This window comes from Tachypleus tridentatus, chromosome 13 (assembly GCF_004210375.1).
Source record: "Tachypleus tridentatus isolate NWPU-2018 chromosome 13, ASM421037v1, whole genome shotgun sequence".
Classification (NCBI taxonomy): domain Eukaryota; kingdom Metazoa; phylum Arthropoda; class Merostomata; order Xiphosura; family Limulidae; genus Tachypleus; species Tachypleus tridentatus.
Window position 1 is genome coordinate 169,777,190 of NC_134837.1, and position 18,170 is coordinate 169,795,359.

Consider the following 18,170-nt stretch of genomic DNA (forward strand, 5'->3'; position numbering starts at 1 on the left):
AAAGGGCGAGCATGTTTGGTGCGACGGGGATGGGAACCCCAGACCCTCAGGTTACGAGTCGCACGCCTTAACACGCTTAGCCATGCCGGGCCTCCTAGGTTTTGTTTAGTGTGAATCACCAGAACATAACTTCCAGTTGTAATTTATATTTCTACAATATATAAAATAAGTAGCTACAATGCAGGATACCACGAAGAAAAATCATTGTATCTTGTTTTACTATTAGTTATTGTCCTTAAGAGTAAATCTCTTTTTCTTTTTAGAGAAAAATCCATTTTTAGCACTATGTGTACTATAAGTATATGTTGGCTGCTATATCAATTAAGCTCGTTTAATTGGAAAAAAATCAGTTATTGCAGCTCCTATCGAATGCGTTCGCATGCAGTCACCAATATTGCACAGCATTTAAGTTTTTTTTTATCATCAACTTCTGTTTGTTTGTCGTACGTTAATGGGTTGTGAATAAGTTACAATTTTTTCTTGCCATATATCTCATAAGTAAAATTTTGCTGTTATTCCTTTAAAAAATTGTATATTCGTAACAGATATTATTATATATCATTAAGTGGCAAATGTCGTTTGACTTTTATAAAAGCGTAAACTTCTTTCTTCTGGTTAGCACTGGTAAAATAAAAGCCATGTCTAAAACAGATATTAGTTATTGTGATACGAATTTGGTTTTCGTTTCGAAAAGTTGCAAGCTAAACATAGCTTTAAATAGAGTTATATTAAGTATTTCACTTTCATTCACACCGTAGAAAGTTCACACCATTCCAGTGTATTCATTCTTCAAATTATATCTAATATACTCTCTGTTAGCTGTGTAAGAATGTGTTTGGACTACTGAAGAATTTCTTCTAAACATATTTACTGATGGCGCTCATAATTGCGTGATGTTATACTTCAGGAAATGTTTTGGGTCAAATTATATCAGAACGTGATTATGAAAAACAACCAAGTTGTACAAGAGCTTTCATTTACCCTGTCTGTTCTTTATTACAGGATATGGAAACATTGCACCAAAGACTAACTGGGGAAAGTTAGTGACCATTCTCTACGCTATTGTAGGAATACCTCTGATGTTTCTCTATCTGACTAACATTGGAGATTTTTTGGCCAAGTCTTTTAAATACCTTTACCGCAGGTTGTGTGGGTGTAAGCCACAGGATGGTCGTCGACGTCCCCGTCGTCATGTAGAACATTATCGTGTCCACCACATCGTGTTACAGGAAAACACCTCTAATTCTCACGGTCCTCTCGAAGCTACATTGCCCAGCAAATTCAGGACATCGCAACCAGTCGCCGAAGAAGTTAAGATGGAAGTCATTCCAGATGATCCATCAGAAGAGGGGGATTATGGGAAATCGCGGACAAATGTACCAATAACTCTCTGCCTAACCTTGATTACTGGGTATATATGCGGAGGGGCTTTTCTTTTTTCTATTTGGGAAGGTTGGGACTACCTAGATGGCGCTTACTTCTGCTTTGTTACTCTCAGTACTATTGGGTTTGGAGATCTGGTGCCTGGTGATACAGTTGTTTCGGATACACCGGGTTCACAAGAAAAACTGGTCATATGTTCACTCTATCTTCTTGGAGGCATGGCTCTGATCGCCATGTGTTTTACTCTGGTCCAGGAAGAGGTTATTTATAAAATGAGGAGTATTGGAAAGCGATTAGGTATTGTAAACGACTCCGAAGATTCTGATGATTGAAAACGTAATGACTGGTGGTTTACTGGATTACAATACTGTAATTGTGTTTTCAGCATTTTGATAGTTACCGCGATTTGGCAAATAATTTAGTTGTTGACATTACGAATTATTACAAAATGACGACTTGTGATCAGATAACATACCAATTTCTGCATGATTTAGACTGCTGCGAGAATCATAAATGATCCAGTGATTTCAAAATGTAAAGGACCAGAGAGTGATAGGTCTGTGAATGACAATATCTCAGTGAACGGAATCGTTCTGTAGTTCCTGAAATGTATAATATTATGTTTATGTTTTAAGCTATTTGAATATAATATATCGTTAAAATGCGACACAATCTGACCAGAAGTCCATTGGACTCTCTCCACCCCTTCAGAAAAATTTTAATGTGTAGCGATGAAATGGATGATTTATCACAGTGGTTTATTGTTGTATTGCGATCAAAGTCCATAAATTTGTTCCATATCCTGTTTCACATAAATAACAAGTTAAAATATACACATGACTTTTACTGATCCGTTAGTCAAGTGAGCAGAAAGTATTTCTACACTCAGCACACTAACACAAACAGCGTCGTTGATTATTTTCTTAACATTAGCAAAATAAACTTTTCCGTAAAAATGTTAGGGATTAAAATGTGCCTTATGAGTTAAAACAGTGAAATATCTACTGGAACTAAAAGAACATTTCACTTTTTGATTTACTCAAGACTGTAGCTGTGTTCGCTGTAGCCTATCATACAGCCATTTTTAATGTATATTCTTATGGAAAGGATAACACTCCTGTTGTAAATTTGTGTATTGTTCCTTTAATAGTGTAACAATGTTGTCGATAAATAATTAATATATTAACTACGCTGAATCTTATACGGCTATTATGTACCATCTGTGATTACCTATATTGATTGACAAAAACATGAGATGCAAAGAGGGTACAACTATATAATCATCACATACGAGATTTTTCTATTTAATATTATTTGCATTAATTAAGAAAATTTGTTGCAGAGAAGCACATCTCAGATTTTGTTTCTATTCTTCAACTGTTCTTATCAGCAACCTTTCCTGTAGTTATTTATAAGAAAGAAAAAGAGAAATCATGGCAGTTATATATGTAATCAACAATTTTATGTAGGATATTGTGTAACTTTGCACACAGATAAACAAATAAACGTAAATTAAAAAGTAATAATAATATACATGAGGAATAAAATGATATGTTTATCTATATATATAAAAACTAACACCAAAAGATTATTTACATTAATAAACTTCCAATTATAATATATACTCACACATCATATTCGAATTATACTGAGAAAGGTTTCTAGTCCTCTTCCCTTTGTTCTCGTTAAGCACGAAGTTATAGAACAGGCTATGTGTGCTCTGCCTACCTCAAGTATAGAAACTCGTTATAAAATCTCAGATTTTCCGCTGAGCCACGGAAGGTCTTTAAATTCTTTTAAGCGACTACTAGATAACATCTAAAAAATACGCCAGTCGATTTCTTGAAAAAAACAACTAATTACAACACCTTTATGTTTAAACAGTTTTAGCAAGCATTTCAATATTACACTCGCATAGGTACTCAGGACAAACTCGGAGTTTCGCGATGACGAGAAACTTACTTGAAATAAAAATGTATCACAGACGGCTGGTATGGGTATTAACATTTTTACTAATAAAGCAAAGAACAACGTTTCGACCTTCTTAGGTTAACCTTAAGATGACCTAAGAAAGTTGAAACGTTGTTCTCTGCTTTATTAATAAAAGTTTTAATACCCATACCAGCCGTCCAGTGATATAGAAACATGGAGATTATCTCCTTAACGGGGAAGGCGAGATGGCGTACGTGTTTCGAATTAGCTAACAAAATCTACCAAACGGACGATAAAGATTAAGGAAGAAAGCATCTGGTGGTTGTAAAGAAAATTACTTATGCACACGAACCCTCATTCGAGTTACACGTGCTTCGTATTAATCGTTCCTTTCATTTCGGGTTAGTTTCACCCAGTGAAGGTTGAAATGGCTGTTAACCGTACATTTAAACTTAATCCTTGGGGCGTAGCCCTCTCTGAAATTCTATCGATAATTGTCTAACCAGTTTCTCAAACCAACTTGTAACGTTACGACCATCGACAGACGAATAACTTTGTTTGATATACACAGCTAATGAATTGACAAGAGCAAAGTTTCACAACAAAAAACAAATGACGTCAGATTAAATAACGTGTACATATATGTATACACACACAAGTCTTCCAATCATTTTATAGTACAAGATAGTAGTACTAGGCTGAAATAATTAAGAAAACACAATACTAATTCATATTTTCTTTTCGTTTATTATAAGAAATAGTTCATGTGAAAACCAATCAATATAAGTACAAATTTATACTTAGAATGTATATACAATTAACATATTTATTGTGTTATGTTTAAATATATTTATGTGATATTTGATATTTTGGCGCTTACAATTTAATGTTATGTTCTGGTTTGTTCTTAGCTGTAATCATATTGACAGTATTTTTAAACTTGCATTGAATATCGTTTATGATCCAGACTCGAAATTTTCTTTTGTTCCTTAACAGGAAAACTATGATAGATAACCATATTATTATGACTAGTAAGTTTATCGAAGAAAGCGTTTTATTAGTATTAATTGAAAATGTTTTTATGTCCTTGCAATTGTTCTATCTGAATCTTATTGCAACAATCATAACAATATTACGAGTGACGTTATATAAGATGTATCAAAATTATAATGTGACGTGTGACTTGATATTCATCTCTGTAGTATAGTGGACTAGATCTATTGATTGTTTGGGCCTATAATAATAAAGTATTACTTCAATGTGGTAATTTAAAAAGAGAGTCTGTGCTTTACGTCAATAAATGTTTAATAAAAAACTATATACGTCCAAAACAATGTTGTTTTGGCGAATTTTTGTTTCTTTACATAAAAAAGTAAGTTTAAGATAGCAAGCCAAACAGATTACCCCTATTAATTCTGTAGATTTTGAGATCAAAATCTAAGGTGGCTGTAATATACATACATAAAACTGTTTAACAAATGTATGTTATTGTACTCAAGCACACAGTAACATAATGTTTATGTTCATAGTTAAAAAACCTTGGGGATGAAATGTTCAGGGAAACAGTTCGTGTTCTTGGAGAGCTCAGTAGGTAGTCTTGTTAGCTTCGTCCCAAAGTGGCACAGCAGAATGTCTGTGGACTAAAAACGCTAAAAACTTGGTTTCGATAACGTGTGGTGGGTAGAACACAGAGAGCTCATTGTATAGCTTTGTGCTTAATTTCAAAGAATCAAACAAAAAATTATTAGCTTCTGTCTCGCACGAGTTACGTATCCAGATAATGTATTATAATATTTATAAATATAATTTAAACATGATTCGTTACTTCTTATACCATAGCGCTAATATCCCAGATTATCGTATTCTTAGGGAAAAAATATATATCTTGTCGAACTATTCGACGCGGCAATTTTTTGTTGTTGCGATTTCCTTTCTTAATATCGTAATTACTAAACGCCTATTGAAATTCATATTGGCTTAGTAGAAGTAACCTTCTTTTTCTTCCGGATAAATAATGCATTCTGATTACTTAATGAAAAACAAGTTTGTGCTCGAATAAGATGTCGTTACTGGTTAGTATACTGTCTTGAAGGTATTGATAAATCAAGGGTTAATCTCGAGATATAAATAATAAATTCAGTTCCAAGTTTAATGAATGATTAGCCTCTCAGGATGGCTTAAAAGCAGAATGTAATGAATGCAACCGTGAGATATTTAAATTTTGCTCGTTGATACGCTGCTTAAAGAGAGAGAGAACTTTTAGCTCTTTACAAATAGCAGTTAATGAATCTCTCTTGTGAGACATTTGCTTTTGCACTCACTCTTTAAGAAAATACAACGTTTAATGCCTTAAAAGAAGCACACAATGAACTTTTTTATAAAATATTAATTCGTATGCTGTTTCAGGAAAGAGAAAAATTCAATGCTTTACAAGCAGCACTTAATGAACTTTTCTTGTGAAATACAAGATCATTCTTATGTTGCTTAAGGGGAAAGGGAAGTTTTGATGTTTTGCAAGCAGCGTATAATAATCTTCCCTTGTTAGTTATTTATTTCAACATATACTGCTTGGATCGAAAGAGAGAGAGTCCCTTATCATGAAACTGAAATCGAAATATGTATTAAAAATAAAAAGTGGCGTAAATTTATGAATTTATACAGGAGGCGTTTCACGTAACCTATATAAAGTTCTCATTTATGCATGTACATTGAGGCATGTGAAAACACGTTTTGGAATTCGAATTTTTCATGACAAAGGTAGCAAGTAAGAACAGCTTTTTAAGCATTATATATATTTCTTATTTTTCCTATTTTAAGTACCATAGTAAGCGTAAGGTTTTATATGGCCGACTTCTTTATAGTTTGTTTGTTTTTGAATTTCGCACAAAGCTACTCGAGGGCTACCTGCGCTAGCCGCTCCTAATTTAGCAGTGTAAGACTAGAGGGAAGGCAGCTAGTCATCACCACCCATCGCCAACTCTTGGACTACTCTTTTACCAACGAATAGTGGGATTGACCGTCACATTATAACGCCCCCACGGCTGAAAGGGCGAGCATGTTTGGTGCGACGGGGATGCGAACTCGCGACCCTAGGATTACGAGTCGCACGCCTTAACACGCTTGGCCATGCCGGGCCAATTCTTTATAGAAGGTGTCTGTAACTTGTTAGCGATAAATGTCAACAACAAACGGACAGCATACAATTCATTCGCTTTAAACAATATATTCAAAACAAGTGAGACATATGTACAAAATGTTGCTAGTCTTTTGGCTATCAAAATTGTATTCAGAGCTTTAAGTAATTGTTTCTTTTTCCTTAAAGTCCACACAAACGAGTTCACCTACTTTAGAACACAGATTAGACAAAACAGTTTATTCTCCTTTGTCTTTATTATTACGATACAAGCTGTGAAACTCGCTTTAGAAATCGTTCGTTACAGCTAAACTGACCCCTAGTTTAGCTTTACTTTTACTTTCACAAACTTAACTTACTTACTTATTTTCTGTATCTGCATAAGATAAGAAAGATAAATCTAGCCCTCTAGTAATAACAATATTAAACATTACAAGAAATATTTAAAAGCTTCGAGTAAGATGACGTCAAAATATTATCAAAACCTAGTACAACAATTAAATTGCATACACGATTTGTGCATAGTCATATTAAGAAACCTGTCATAACTATCATTTTCAAAACCCTCATCAACACTCCTTTTATGAAAACTAAATAATCATTAAATATTAAGTCACCAAACAACCCAAACAATAACTCTTAAAGTAAACAGTATTGTATAACGAACTCTTAAACTAGACATATTTTACTTATACTGGGAACCACAGATCATTTTATGATCAACCGAATGTGGACATATGGCAATGGAAATGTGACACATTTTGTTTTTGTTTCCCACTTTGGGCCTTGCATGGCCAAGCGTGTTAAGACGTTTGACTCATAATCCGAGGGTCACGGGTTCGAATCCCGGTCGCACCAAACATGCTCGCCCTTTCAGCTGTGGGGGTGTTATAATGTGATGGTCAATCCCACTATTCGTTGGTAAAAGAGTAGCCTAAAAGTTGGCGGTGAGTGGTGATGACAAGCTGCCTTCCCTCTAGTCTTACACTGCTAATTTAGGGACGGCTAGCGCAGATAGCCCTCGTGTAGCTTTGCGCGAAATTAAAAAAACAAACAAACAAATTTCCCACTTTCTTATATTCACAACATGAAAAAACGTAACAAGCATGTTACAGCTATTTCTTGAATACAGAAAGAGAAAAAGTACAAAATAGTTACATGTTATTATTCCGCCAGTGGCTCAGCAGTATGTCTATATTAAAAACAGAATTTCGGTACTCGTTGTAGGCAAAGCACATGTAGCTCATTGTGTGGTTTTGTGCTTAACTACAAACAAACATATCATTACTTTAGTATATTAATCTATTACAAGCCAGATGTATTTCAGCACAATAAATGAATGTACATATGAAGTATAGGAAATATAACATAATGTTTAGGGACAAAGGCAATACATTCCATAGGTCAAACACCCTATTTGAAAAATAAAATTGTCTTAGCTGAAGGCGACTTCTATCTTGCCTAAATCTATATTTGTGACTTCTACTTCTGTAATTATCGCTGTTAAGTATGAAAAACGTTGATACATCACCATTATCAATTTCTTTTACAATCTGAAATAATTCAATCAAATCCTCTCTAACTCTTTTCCTCTCAAGAGAAAACAGTTTTAATGATCTTAATCTCTCCTCATGTGACAACCTCTCCATCGCAAATACCATTCTAGTAACCCTCTTCCAAACCCATTCCAAAAAGTCAATGTCTTGCATAAGGTAAGGAATCAAAGACTGAACACAATACACCAAATATGGCCTAACCTGTGACCTATACAATAAACTTTAAACATCTTCACTATATCTGTAGATAGAACCTAAAATACCCTTTGCCTTACGATTATCAACAGCAAACAGCTTGGATGGAAGAGGCCAATGGTCTTAGATCTTAGTCCTGAGGTACATCACTTGCAACATTAATCTAATTTGAGTAAGCTGCATTTAAAACAACCCTCTGTTTTTCATCAAGCTATTCTTCTATCCCATTAGTTAATTTATCCCCAACATATGAAGCTATAACTTTCTTTACAAGATATTTTAAGTTTGCACAACTGATTAAGGCTAATAGGCTTATAATTACTGAGACAACTTCTATACCTTCCTTGAAGATTAGAGTGGCATTAAGTAATTTTCAACCTACTTGTTATGATACACTATTCAAGGACTCACAAAAATGTGGCAAGTAGCTCCCATATCCAATCCTTGACCACTTTTAAAATCCCTGAAGGAATATTATCTGGCCAAGGAGGCTTATCATTCCTTAAACTTCCAAATTTTATTTGATCAAGCTCAGAATTTGTGTAGTTCTCTTGTTCAACTTTGTTCTAACCTATCATTTTTAGATGAGGAACACTGCCTATGTCTTCATTACCGAAAACGTAAGAAAAAGCAGAATTTAATACCCTAGCCATTTCATAATCATCATATTCAAGCATCCCTTTATCATCCATCAAGGGTTCTATCCCCATCCCAACATTTTCTTTACCCCAAATATAATTTTTAAATTTCTTACTGTTAAGTTTTATGCTTTCAGCCAACTTTTTTCATACATCATTTCTGATGTCTTAATTGCCTGTTTGAAAAAAACATTTTTTGTTCTCATATAATCCAAATCTTCTATAATACAGTTCAATTTAATTTTTTTTTAGATTTGTGATGTTCTTCTTTGATTTTATGAGAGAACCTGTATTTTTACTTACAGCTACCCTTTTTTCTTTAAGGAATATATTTCTTTCAAATAACTGAGCTCCCAAATCTCAACAGATAATTCTTGTTGCATCTCTACAGAATTTGCTTTTTTTTTAAATTTGGTACAAAAATGTCATTATTCCTGATTTTCACATGCAGTAAAACATTACATCTACAACAGCAATGATCACTTGTACCTAGATGTTTCTCAATTTCCAAACTTTTAACCATCTCTATGTAAGAAGTTAACAATATGTTTAAAATAGCATTATTTCCAGTGATGAAATCCATCTTGAACAGTTTCCAGTAACATCAATCACATTTCTCCCTTATAGTTTGATTTTAGTATTCTCCAATCATTATATCCCAGTTTTAAATCATTTATAATTATGACTTCATTAATAGCTGAAAGCTTAATATCTCTGTAAAGTTTCTCACTAAATTTATCAGTTTCATTTAGTGGTCTGTAACAAATTCCTACTAAAAGCTTTTTCCCTTGTTTTCCACTAACAGAAACCCAAATTGATTCAATTCCTTGCTAGTATCTTTAAAACTCTCAACTAAAGAAAAACTTTACATATAGAGCCACTTCTTCCCCTTTCTTTACTAATCTGTCTCTTAAATTAGCTATAGCCATACTTTTCAAAAAAGTTTCTGTAATAAAAATTATCTACATTTAACTATATTTCAGTTTTTCCAATTATATCATAATTTCTATTCCTTTGAAAATCATCTATTTTTTTTCTTATACTTCCAGCATGATAATGGTAAAAATTAAGCCTATAACTATATTTATGTATTGATTCTATATACTTCAATTTTGTTTAATTTAATTTGTCTTTACCCTCACTTCTATCTAGTCCTAATCTAAAATTTCCCTTACTGTCGAGTTTATAGTCCTTGCAAACATGTCATACCCTTTCCTATTTAAGTGTAAGCAATCCATTCTAAGACGTTTTTCTCCTCCCACTTAATTGATGCCACAAATCCAACCACTTAACCTACTCATCCTTACATATTACTTTTAGCCTAGCGTTTAGCCCCAGTGATCTACTCAAAATTTTGTGTCCAAAATTAATTATTGGCAATATCCCTGACACGTGTGTGTGTTTGTGTGTTTTTCGTATAGCAAGGCCACAAAAGGCTATTTCCGCAGCCCACCGAGGGGAATCGAACCCCTGATTGTAGCGTTGTAAATCCGGAGACATACCGCTGTACTAGCGGGGGGCATCCTTGACACCCTAAATTTATAATATTTATCTCAAGTGAAATTTACAATGAGTCAGCAGTCATGAAAAATCCTCAAATAAGACTCCACTTTTGCATGCTGGAAAATTAAATGTATAAACATTTGTTAATTTAAACTATTTATTTTTGTCTTATGAATCTATTTTAAATAATACCAAGCAAATAATATTTCTTAAAACCTAATACGTATCCATTAATGGTTTTGGTTCATACTGCATAAACTATTGTAAAATAAATATAAATCAATATCAAACGTTTTAATCACTCATTATTGGTCCTCCTGTAGGGCAGCAGTAAGTCTAAGGATTTAGAAGGCTAAAATCAGAGGTTCGATTCCATTCAGTGGACACAGCACAGGTCCCGATATGGTTTTTGCAATAAAACACTCGTACTCATTATCGATGAAAGTGTTAAAAATTAAGTTAATTTTCTTTTTATTAATTTCTCGCGAAGCTACACAAGGGCTATCTGCGCTAACCGTTCCTAATTTAGCAGTGTAAGACTTGAGGGAAGGCAGCTAGTTATCACCACTCACCGCCAACTCTTGGGCTACTCTTTTACCAATGAACAGTAGGATTGACCGTCACATTATAATGCCCCCACGGGTGAGAGAGCGAGCATGTTTGGTGTGACGGGGATTCCAACCCGCAACCCTCAGATTATGATTTGACTGTTTTACGCACCTCGCCGTGTCGGGCCTAGTTAACCTCCTATTGCACTCGTTATGAAAATGCGTCGGAAAACATGTTTACTTTGAGTTTTTTACTTATATGGGTTAATATTGCATAACCATATTTTTGTGGAACATATTTTGTCATAGATGCGTGCGTTGCTTAGAATTAGCAGTGTTTAATTGAAAAATCAACAAAAATAATTCTACGACTTTTCTTGACCTGGAAGTAAAAGATTTCAGCAACAGAATTGAAATATTTGTAAGTGTTTTAAGTAAGAAAGATAGGTTTGTTACCTGTACGCTACATCGTGCTATGTGATGGTTAAAACACAGCTTGATATGAATCTGAGATACTGTTTAGACATTCAAGAATGAGCATTCATGTAACATTTCTAGAGCATGTAGACAAAAGACATTATGACCTCATTATTTATGTGTGATAATATATACAGATAGTTCCCATGTTGACATATCTGTGGACAGAAAACTAAACCAAAACTCAGTGATCGAGCTTTCATACAGTTCGCAACAGTTTTCAAAATGGACTTCCCGCTAAAGTTTGGAACAGCGAATATTTCGCCTCATGAGTTTTTTTTAAATTAAATTCTCTCTCTTGTCTTACTAAGAAAACTATTTATTATTGTGCACACCTTGTTAGACTTGAACACTCTTATGTTCCAAGGTTTAATCTACGTTTCTGTCTCTGGTTCTAGTATTTATCCCAAAATTCAAAAACTTATCTTTGAAATGCTTGTTACGGAAGATTTGCCGATTATTTGAAGAATAACATTTCTGATAGAAAACTCAACTTCCTCGCATTTATTCAGCTCAGTTTTGTAGTTTTTTTATTTCTCTCAAAAGAAGAATACACAACACACATGTTGTATTTAGTAATCAGTCATGTCTGGAAACATTTCTGAAGTCAAAAATTGTTGGCACTGCGAAGGGATCTTCTGAAGAAAACATGATGACGACACACAAGAGTTTATATTTGCAAAATCATCATTTATGAATTAGGTTGTGAAATTTAATAATTTAAAGGAAAAAAATGTTAGTTTCTGATGTGTTCTTAATTTATTTATCTTTCGTTTCTTTAGTGCAGAAGAGATTTCAAACTAAGAGATACTCTTTAACAATTGTAATGTTTTCTCTTGTTGTTGAAGAGAAAAATAATTAGTAAATTTTACACAAAGATATTAATATAATAAAATCTTTGTATGAGACACGTCGTCTCTAGGAGAGAAAACTAATGCCTTAATGGACTCAACATCATTTGAATAATGATATAAAAGGAAGAAAACTTTCATAAAGATATTTGAAAATAAGTCTATCGTTTATAGATAATGATATGAAGTTTGAGAAAAGTGACAAAAATGATTATTAGTCGACTGAACTAGTGTTAAACAATGTTTGATTTTCCTTCACAGTTTGGTAGATGGTGAAAAAGGATTTAATATAAATATAAATATTGTTGCAAAGAAGAGAGTACTACTGGATGGAAACAAATATTTGTAGCTCTGGGTTTGTAAAGCAAAACCCAACCTGTGGGATTGTAAGAAAATAAACATAGAGAAGTTTCCAATGACAAAAAACATGTATCTTGAACAAATGGGTTACTGGTTTATACCACATAAAAAAAAGAGATGCCAAAAATACATCTTTTCATAAGGAGAGAGCAAAGACTGAAGAAAATATATTTTTATTTAGAAAATATAAGTGAAAAACATCCCAGTTTGTGATGCCAACACAAATCTGCGTGAAACTGTACAATATTAAGATTTAACAATGGCAGTTGTAGAATAAGCAGTGTTTGAAAGCAACAAAATTAACTTAGATGAGTTGTCCCACATTTGGAAGTTAGTGAATGCGTTGTGAAAATAACGGTCAAATTCCACTTTTGATTTGGGTAGCCCCAAAGTTGGAGGTGAGAGCTACTGACTAGTTGTTGCTTTCTTTCCTCTCTGTTGGCTGAAAATTACAGACGGTTAGCGAAGATGTTACTTCAATATATTTGAGCTAATATCCAAACAAACATAATTCGAATTGTCAGGCTAAGATGTTGCGAAACACGGGGACCAGGAAACTGTAACGTTTAAGCTTTTACATATATATGCTATAGACAATTCTTCTCAATTACAACAAAATGTTGTAAGATAGGAATGATTGAAATAGGACCTACAACTTGCATTCACAACTTTTATCTACGCATATCCTAAATTATATTCTTGATAAAATTATCTCATTTATAAATTAAATGTCGTTATTGATTTTAGTTTCTTCATTGCCAATGTCTCCTGTATGCTATCATAATAGTAGAGTTATTTTCATCAGTACTTTTATCATACTGTCAATCTAAATGTTTGTTGATTCTTGAAGAAGTACAAGCACTAGGCTTCGTATAATCTGGCGTAGATAGCTTAATTGCTTTGGGCCTCAAAACGCGGAACAACCAATCACATGGTGTTTTATATGTTTTTTTAAACGACGCGTGATTGATCCTACATAATCTCGTTCACATCGAGAACAAACCAATCGATAAAGAACACAAAAACACTGAGGTTTATTAATTCTGTCTTTTATTTTGGAAAACTTCTCTATTCTCAATACTGATTTAAGGCAGTACACAGAGAAATATGTGGATAGTTTCTTGATGACGAGATTACCTAGGAAAGTGGAAACGTTGTTCCCTGCTTATCAGTAAAAGTGTTAATATTCATACCAGCCGTTTTGAGATACATATGGATAGTTTAAAATCGGATGTTATAATTTGTTTCACAACTATATTTATCTATAAACTGATATGAATGAAAGTTTGGTCCTCAAAATTTACTTTTGTACACTCAATTTGAACAAAGCTTTATTGTTTGTTTTTTTATTTCGCGCAAAGCAACACGATGGATATCTGCGCTAGCCGTCCCTAATTTAGCAGTGTAAGGCTAAAGGGAAGACAGCTAGTCATCACCACCTACCGCCAACTTTTGGACTACTCTTTTACTAACGAATGAAAGGGTTGACCATCACGTTATAACACCCCCACAGCTGAAAGAGCGAGCATGTTTGGTGTGACAGGAATTCGAACCCAATACCTTCAGGTTACGAGTCGAGTGCCTTAAAAAACGTCTTTTCATAAGAAGAAAGCCCGACATGGCCAGGTGGGTTAAGGCGTTCGACTCGTAATCTGAGGATCGCGGGTTCGAATCTCGGTCGCACCAAACATGCTCGCCCTTTCAGCCGTGGGGGCGTTATAATGTGACGGTCAATCCCACTATTCGTTGGTAAAAGAGTAGCCCAAGAGTTTGCGGTGGATGGTGATGACTAGCTGCCTTCCCTCTAGTCTTACACGGCAAAATTAGGGACGGCTAGCACAGATAGCCCTTGAGTAGCTTTGTGCGAAATTTAAAAACACAAAAAAAGCACAAGGAGAAGGCAAAGACTGAAGAAAATTTATTTTAGTTTAGAAAATATAAGTGAAAAACATCCCAGATAGTGATTCGAGCCCGAAATCCTCAGATTACGAGTTGAGTGTTTTAACCACCTGACCACGCTGAGCCAATTAAAGACGTAAACCATTTTTTTGACAATACATTTGCTTTCTTTACATTTTATATTTCTTTATAAAAATAATGCCATTTACTAAAAACATGAATCGCTCTATAAAAGAAGACAAGTTATCAGTTTTGTCATTGTTAAATATATGGATATTTGTAATTTAGGAGTAATAGATCAGCTGAAAGGGAGCTGGCCAACACTACACATCGCAACGTCTGGATACTCTACTGAAATTGTGGAATTGATCGTCGATTTATAATTGTACCATGGATGACAGGATTAAATTGCTAGTCAAGTGGCATAATAACTATGCCATGCCCATGACCTTCTATAGATGAAAAAAACAAACAAATTTTTTCGTTGTTACCACTTTACATAGAAGTCTAAATAAAATAGGCCCGAAAGATGGGGTAAAATTGCGCCATCTAACTTATAACGAATTTGGTTTAAGATAAACGCTACATTTAGTAATTGCACTTAAATCATTAAATCTAAATGCTCTTAGCAGGGATCGGGAAGGCAGCGAATTATACGCGTTATCTAGAGCATTAGCGCAAAATAACTTAAAAATTAGACATAATCATAAAAATTTACAGTGGTACTGGTATGAAATAGGATTCCCTTCACCTCACTAAGCGACCCGCTGCAAAACAACCACATGTTATAAAATATTAAACTGTAACATTGTTTAAAAATGAGCATTGCAATTTTTTAAATATTTACCTTTTCAGGATAAATAAGTGCATTGATTGTTCATAACTTGCGCTCGTCCGTTAGTAGGTTTATGGGCTGGGGCAGGCGATAAATAATTGCAAGTAATTCAATTATATAGCAGTACACAAGAACTATTAGTATAATGAGGTAGTTGTTTTGCTAATGTGAATTGTTCTCATGTTAAAACCAAATTCTACCACTACATAGATATGCATTTAATATATTACTGTGTGTTTGTATATATATATATATATATGTAAAACAACAAAATGTTTCATTTTGCCTACTTCATTTCAAGACCTCCGGTGGCTCTTCAGAAAGTCCAACGACTTACCACATTAAAAATCTGGTTTCGATACTTAGAGTGGGCACACCACAAATAGCCCATTGCTTATCTTTGCGCTCAAGAAACATATAAAACTTGAAAGAGGTGACAAATTATACTTAAAAATATAAATTTCTACAATGTTGGCTTATATACTGTAAACTAATTATAATGAAAAAGTGAAATTTCTACAATGTTTTATAAAATATTACCAGTTTTTAACATAAAAACCATACACTTGTTTTTATATCAAAATAAGTTTTGAATTTCAAGTAATATTATACTAAAAACATGATTTCTTATACTTTGACAAACGCATATCGCATCCTGGAAACTAATAGGTGTACTGTTGGGTGTTTGTTGTAGTATTCAATTTGTCGTCCAATATTCGTTATTCAGTGAGCTTAGCATAGACAGACTGTTTTTCATGCTGAGTAAATTGAATTCATTTGTTTATATACCTTCATGTACTCGAAGCTAAACTAGTAGTAAGATTGATTAGGGCATCATTATCATGTATAGCCAATGGCTGTTGTTGTTGTTGTTGTTTTGAATTAAGCATAAAGCTACACAATAGGCTATCTGTGCTCTGCTCACCATGAGTATCGAAATCCGGTTTTTAGCGTTGTAAGTCCGTAGACGTACCGCTGAGCCACTGGGGGGCATAGCCAATGGCAAAATAACTTATTGGTTTCACCATACGTCAAACTCGCTATAAACTTTCTGTTTCGATAATAAAAGAATAATTGCTGTTTTTTGAAATGATCAAATATCATTTAAGAGTTATGCATGTATTTGGTATTTCAAACCCGATCGTTACTTCATGCGACACATGACTAAACGCCCACGTCAGTGGTCCTAAGACTCTGTATTGCTGACCAGATGATGGATAAACCTCAGTACCTGTCACTTACATGATTATGTTTAACCAAAGAAAGGAATAGAAAAATCGATTTTATTACGCGCCCCAACCTGAAAGAGCAGAGCGTCTTCAAAAGCATATTTAGAGCTCGAACTTTGGACCTTTCGATCTGCAGCCGGCAGTAATTCCTAGGCCACGTCAGACTATTTTAGAATATTCAAAATAATCCAGATAACAGGTTTGTAATTACTTGTCTAACATCTGATGTTTTTAAGTTTGATAGCATGATAATACAAATAGCGGCTGACCTCTTTCAGTTAATTTATATGAATATTTTGTTTAAACACTCAGCAATAATAACTTTCAATAAAATTACACAGTTTGCAGAAATAGAGCACATATTTATATTTTATGTTAAATATCTTCCAGTTTTACCATAAAACAAGTTATCCTACTAATGTTTGGATGAATTCTTGAGAAGGTATAAAACAATGGGTATTTAATAACTATAACTTCTCTATATTATTCGATAATAACTTCTGCTCTCTTTAAATTGGAGATTGTTACTTATTCGTTTGTTTAAACAGATGAAACCCAAGATAGATATGAAACGATGGACATTGAGTTGCTCCACAATATAAAAAATAACATTTGTCCTGCTCAAGTTTATATTGAGGAATGTTATTTATCATTTGATTAAACGGGTGAAATTCGAGATAACATTGAAACACTTTCTCTTTTTTTGTAAAAGAAAAACGTTTTCCTGAATATCACCACAGTGACACTAATAATAATAATACATTATTTCCATGATATTATATTATTTTGCTTCAACGCAGTTTTAAAAGTCTGCACTACTTTTAAAATTTAGTTTATTTTCTCAATTGCATGGCGATTATGATTGTTTGAACGGTTTTGTGAATAGACATGAAATATTTTGTTGTTTTCCCTACAAAGAAACAAAAAGACTCTATTAAAAGATTATTTTCATGGAAAAAAATTGTATCGCAAAAGACTTAGTGGCTGATCAACATACTACACCATAAACAAAAGAAAGATCAAATGACTTATACCCACGTTTAAGTTTGACAGGAGAAAGAAAGAGAATCATTCATCGGTCTTCCTACTTTCTACTGATCCCAAGCAATAATAATTTTATAATCTATTATCCACGTAGAAAGGCAAGCACGAACTAACGAACCTCCAATCACTCTGATCGACCCGGCGTAAAATACGGCTGTTAATCCTTGGAACAAGATAAAACAACCTAGATAGGCGATATAGTAGGCGTCTGACGTAATTTGCTCAAACAGTGCGTTGTGGTGAGACGAATGACAGGAAAAGACGCCTGCCAAAATAAAACCCACATTATCTTGTTAGTTGACATACGCTTGGACGAACATAAATAATAGATGGCAGAATGATGAACATCAAAATTATAATGATCGAAGCCACCGTGTGCATCAAAAACGCAATAGTAATAAAAATATCAAGAAAATAATCTTGTTTTTCTCAAACTTGGGAATTTTGGGATACTTTAAACCTTCAATAAATAACTTAGGGCTTAAATCATGTCCATCTGTCTAGATTAGATACGTTACGTGTGTAATATGATTTTATAGTTCACAGACAAATTGATCGTTATTTTTAAAACCCCACTCTGTGAAAAT

The 18,170-nt window shown here is 33.7% G+C and overlaps 2 protein-coding genes across 3 annotated transcripts in view; one reads left to right on the top strand and one right to left on the bottom strand.

The window, feature by feature from the left end:
• LOC143239230 (TWiK family of potassium channels protein 7-like) overlaps positions 1-3,018 on the top strand; it is a 46,943-nt gene extending 43,925 nt beyond the window's left edge. Inside the window, exon 2 of the mRNA XM_076480136.1 lies at positions 1,003-3,018. Within this exon, the coding sequence (XP_076336251.1) occupies positions 1,003-1,715 (713 nt within the window). The 3' untranslated portion in view covers positions 1,716-3,018. The remainder of the gene's footprint in view (positions 1-1,002) is intronic.
• The window catches only part of LOC143239231 (uncharacterized), a 30,454-nt gene extending 12,749 nt beyond the window's left edge, over positions 1-17,705 (bottom strand). The window contains exon 1 of one of the 2 annotated variants that reach the window (XR_013021069.1): positions 3,013-3,149. Coding sequence is in view for 1 of the 2 variants with exons in the window: in XM_076480138.1 (XP_076336253.1) it covers positions 17,578-17,611 (34 nt within the window). In the remaining variant the exon portion in view is untranslated. Of the gene's footprint in view, positions 1-3,012; positions 3,150-17,577 lie in introns of those variants that run through there. The other variant, XM_076480138.1, reaches the window with a different exon arrangement.
• Between the last annotated feature and the right edge of the window lie 465 nt (positions 17,706-18,170).